Source organism: Gavialis gangeticus, unplaced genomic scaffold, assembly GCF_001723915.1.
Source record: "Gavialis gangeticus isolate Ggan-Ray unplaced genomic scaffold, GavGan_comp1, whole genome shotgun sequence".
Classification (NCBI taxonomy): Eukaryota; Metazoa; Chordata; order Crocodylia; family Gavialidae; genus Gavialis; species Gavialis gangeticus.
The window spans coordinates 206,359,594-206,363,980 of NW_017728992.1; the positions used below are offsets into that span (position 1 = coordinate 206,359,594).

General features: G+C 47.7%; 1 protein-coding gene across 2 annotated transcripts in view; it reads left to right on the top strand.

Annotated features, from left to right (window-relative positions):
* ADGRB1 (adhesion G protein-coupled receptor B1) overlaps positions 1-4,387 on the top strand; it is a 451,386-nt gene that overhangs the window by 368,295 nt on the left and 78,704 nt on the right. For both annotated transcript variants that reach the window (XM_019528237.1, XM_019528238.1), the window contains exon 21: positions 1,164-1,314. In XM_019528237.1, coding sequence (XP_019383782.1) covers positions 1,164-1,314 — 151 coding nt within the window. The remainder of the gene's footprint in view (positions 1-1,163; positions 1,315-4,387) is intronic.

Genomic DNA, 4,387 nt, shown 5'->3' on the forward strand with positions numbered 1-4,387 from the left:
TTTTTTTTTTTTTTTTTCTTCAGCTCTGTTCTCGCAGTTATTGTAAAAGGGAAAATAATCTTAGCACTAATTTGCAACCCCTCCTGCCTTCCCTGAGTGCCATAAGCCATTTCCTTATCCAGACCCATTTTTTTAAATCTAGTTTCTATCATTGCGTCTCCCCGGGAGACACGAGAATTTGTATTCTTCATCTCAGTCTCCACTATATTGAATCCCTGGGGCCAATTGTCAGGTGGTGCAAAACAGGCAGAGCTCTGCCAGGGTTAGTGGAGCTGCCTCCGTTTACACCAAGAGATGCTTTTGGGCCTCAGGAGCCGAGAGCCGGGGAAGTGCTTTTTCGGTTATTCAATCTGTCTCCCTGCCGGGGCAGGATTGCTCTGTACGGCGCATTTGATAATGCTTTCCTGGGCTCATTTCTGTGTCTCATGCATCTTCCATTTCCCGTGGGGGCCCGCTGGGCAGTGGGGTAGCTTTCATTATTATGAAGTTTCTCCTCACTGTCTCTCCAAAATTACTTGTTCTTAATGCCATCCCATTACCCCTCAGCGATGCCCTCTTGTCCCATTCCTCTCCTCCTTTGGTTCCTCCTCTCATCTGCTTGGAGATAGCAGTTAGTAGCCATCATTTCACCCAGGTCTAAATGCTTTCAGTGTGGAAGGAGCAATCTTGTGCTGTCAGGGCCATTAACCAAATGACCTTCCTCATGATTTTGCTGCCAGTAGCATGGGCTTTATGATCATTTTAACTGAGGTTAACTTCCATGCCAGCTTAATAGCTGATGTGTCCTCTACCTGAAGACCATGGGCTGGGCCCTTTTGGAGAATAAATAGTAATTGTCCTGATCCCAATGCAACCAAGAGCAAAGCTGCCTCTGACTTGGATAAGACAGGATTTTACCTAGCCCCGCTTCAGCAGGATTTTTAACCACACTGAAGCACGTGCCTCCACGTATGTGATGGGATGCTACCAAGTTGAGGGCATGCTCCCGTGCTTTGCTGATTTTAGATGACAGGTCGTCTCGGTCTGGTGTATTCCTGGTGGCTTTTCAGTTCTGGGCTCCTGCGGTCTCTCCTCCCGGGACGCGGCGTGAAAAGTGCGGCTGTCTGCATTGCTGTCTCCGTCTGCTGCCCTTTTCATCCGTTCCCTTTTCCTCCCATCTCCAGGTGATATGCACGCTGGTGGCTGCCTTCCTCCACTTCTTCTTCCTCTCCTCTTTCTGTTGGGTGCTGACGGAGGCCTGGCAATCCTACATGGCCGTGACGGGCCGGCTGCGCAACCGTATCATCCGCAAGCGCTTCTTGTGTCTCGGATGGGGTGAGGATTCGGGGTCCGTGAATCAACCACGGGTGGGACCTGGCTGGAGGGGAGAGCTCTCCGTTTGGCATCTCCATGCCTACTTTTCTGATTACACAAGTGGGGAAGAGGGGGCAGATGGAGAGGTTTCTCCTAAGTGGACTTGATAGGGAGATTGAGCAGTGTTGTCTCCACATCCTATCTGTCCCTCTGTCTCCTTATGAAGCCCAGCCTGACTCAGGCTCTGAAACTCTGTCCCCATGGCGGTAGGGGTTTCCACAGGCAGATAAACTTTTAGTCTAGTGCAGATGTTTGCAGCTATTGCAGCTAATCCTTCCCCTCCCAGTATAATTAGTTTATTAAACACTGCATTTTGTACGAGACACAACTTCCACATTAGCCCAAGCTGGGGAGCAAGGCGGAGAGCAAACAAGCTAAAAGTTTGTCCAAAACTGAATGTGTGTGTCTTTGTGTATATCTATCTATCTATCTATCTATATATATCTATATAGATATATATAGATATCTATATATGTGTGTGTGTGTATGTATGTATATATTATATATATGTATGTATGTATATATAGATGTGTGTATATGTGTATGTATTTATGTGTATGTATGTATGTGTATAGACAGAGAGAAAAAGAGAGAAAGGGCTCTGCATAGCTGAACTGTATAAGTCTCCCATTTCACTACCAAAGCCCAACGAAGGGTATTTGTGCCCGGAAGCTTGCTAAGAAGATTTTTTTCCAAGTATTTGAGCTGGTCTAATAAAAGATATTGGATTTACTCGAAGAACCTTAACTACCATGATCGCAGGTTGGACATATCTGATGCTTATGACAGGCCTCCATGTGACTTATACCAACACATCTAGATGCAACCTTGCTCCAGCCCCTCATCGAGCAGATTCTCTGCACTCCTGAGCCCTCTTTGCGGCAAGTTACCCCGACTGTCTACCTTGGCTCTGGGGACACCTTAGCGCTTGGGACCTCCAAGGGGTGAATTTGTGATGAGAATATGCCCTGCGGCTGAAAGGGAGAAGTCAGTGTCAAGGTGTTGAGATGAGAAGTGGGACATTTCAGGCTAAATTCCTCCCTGGGATGCATTAGTGCAAGCAGCAAGCTGAAAAGAAAGCTGTGCCTCCGCGGGAGAAGAGACTGGTCCGTGATATTGTACAACAGGGATTGGCAGCCTCCTGGCTCAGATTTAGCTCATGAAGGTCTAATCCATCCTGCAATGGCAGGGAGGATTGGTGGCGCGTGGTTCACTCTGGCATGCCCCCTCTTCTGCCTGCATAGTGTGTGTCACCAGTCCCGGGTGCCAAGTGCTCTCTGGTGAATTTGCCCCTCTCCATTGCCAGTGAGGACAGGAACTGGCAGCAAGGGTAAGTGGAGGCTGCGGTAGCGAGAGTAAGAGCAAGAGACCGGCCCTCAGCACAGACTGAGGAGGATTAGAGCATTGCAGAGGGGATCAGCAGCTCCCAGCAGCATCCAGGTCACAAGCAGCAGCCCGCTGTTAATAACAGCTGCGACATTATCTAAGCATCCCTCCGAACGCCTTAATGTACATCCATTAATACCACTGCCCCCCCTGCAGTGAGGCCTGGACTAGCTCTTTCATTTAAAGGAAGGATTTGCTTCGCTGGGAGACTTTAGTGCACCCTCCTCAGATTCACAGCACAGCTTCTCTGGGTAAAATGCTGCTTAATGCTCTTCTTCAATCAGAACCAAAAATGAATGGCAAAAGTGACCTTTAAAATGTACATTGTGTGTGGAGCGTGCTATAGCCATAGGGCCCTGACACACATTGCATTGAAGACATAATTAACAAGTTAATCGTGCCATAAACAGTAACCCGGCCACATGTGCAACTAAACGTAAGGCATGATAATGTAGTAAATGAGCCCCAAATTTATTCCACGTATAATGGAATATAATCCCCATATAATGCGGAATAACTTTGTGGCTTGTTTGTATCACATTTTACATTGAACACATGGCTGGGACCTGTCAAAACTGTGTGTGTTGCCCAGCTGCATAGCACGTGTGGTTTTATAGCTCCCCGTACGTGGGAACCTGATGCCGGTGTTGGGCTTCCTGTGCACTGAGTTGATGGTCAGCTGAAGCCAGGGACCAGTTTGATTCCTGGTGCTAATTAACAACCATCTGATTGGTCTCATATTGCTGGGCTCAGGCTCCCAAACCTGGGCTCCCCCTGCACCATCAAGTACAGTGTGATTAGGATCTAATCCCTGACCCCAAAATCACGCATCCTTTGTTGGCATCCAGGATTAGATCCCATCACGTCTGAAAGTGAACATCTGTCAGGGGCCACACGGACAAACAGAAAAGCATGTAAAATTGTGTGTATTTGGTAGCCATGTTGGGCTGAGACGAAAAGAAATGCAAAACTTTAAAACTCTTGGTTCAGAGATGATATCTTTTATTAGACCAACTAAAACATTGCAAAAAAAAAGATTCTTTCTTTGCAAGCTTTTGGGCTTATTCACCCTTCCTCAGGCTTAGGGAAAATTTAAAGATGGTACAAATCCCCAAAGGTAGAAAAATAAGGAGCTCTCATGGACCCAGAGGAAGAGATATCCATCTTCAGCTTCCTCTGTGCAAAGTGAAGCTTATGTTTCTACCTATGGGGACTTGTACCATCTTTACTTTTCTCCAAGCCTGAGGAAGGGTGTGTGGGGTGCACCATTGGCAGTGATGTAACCTGGAAGGGATGCAAAGAAGTCTGTAGAGGAACCTGGGCAGGATTGGCAGGGAAAAAGGAGGAAGAGTATCAGGACTCGCATGCTCTGACCCGATGGTGGGTTCTCGCGGCTGTTTGGAGAGGTCGGGACCTGGACCTGTGAGCTGTTCCCAGCTGCTTCGTGCATTAGAAATGCTCTAGACAGACGGGATATGTGGGCTTGCAATGAGTCTACAAGTGGTTGGTCTGGCCTGAAGTTCCTACCATGACTGTGCTTAGCCATGAGGCGTGCTGGTGGACACAGTGACCCCTTCGGCAGCAAAACCATACAGCCATTTCTAGCACCTGATGTGAACACAAGCTTTAGGGCTTTGTCAATGAGGAG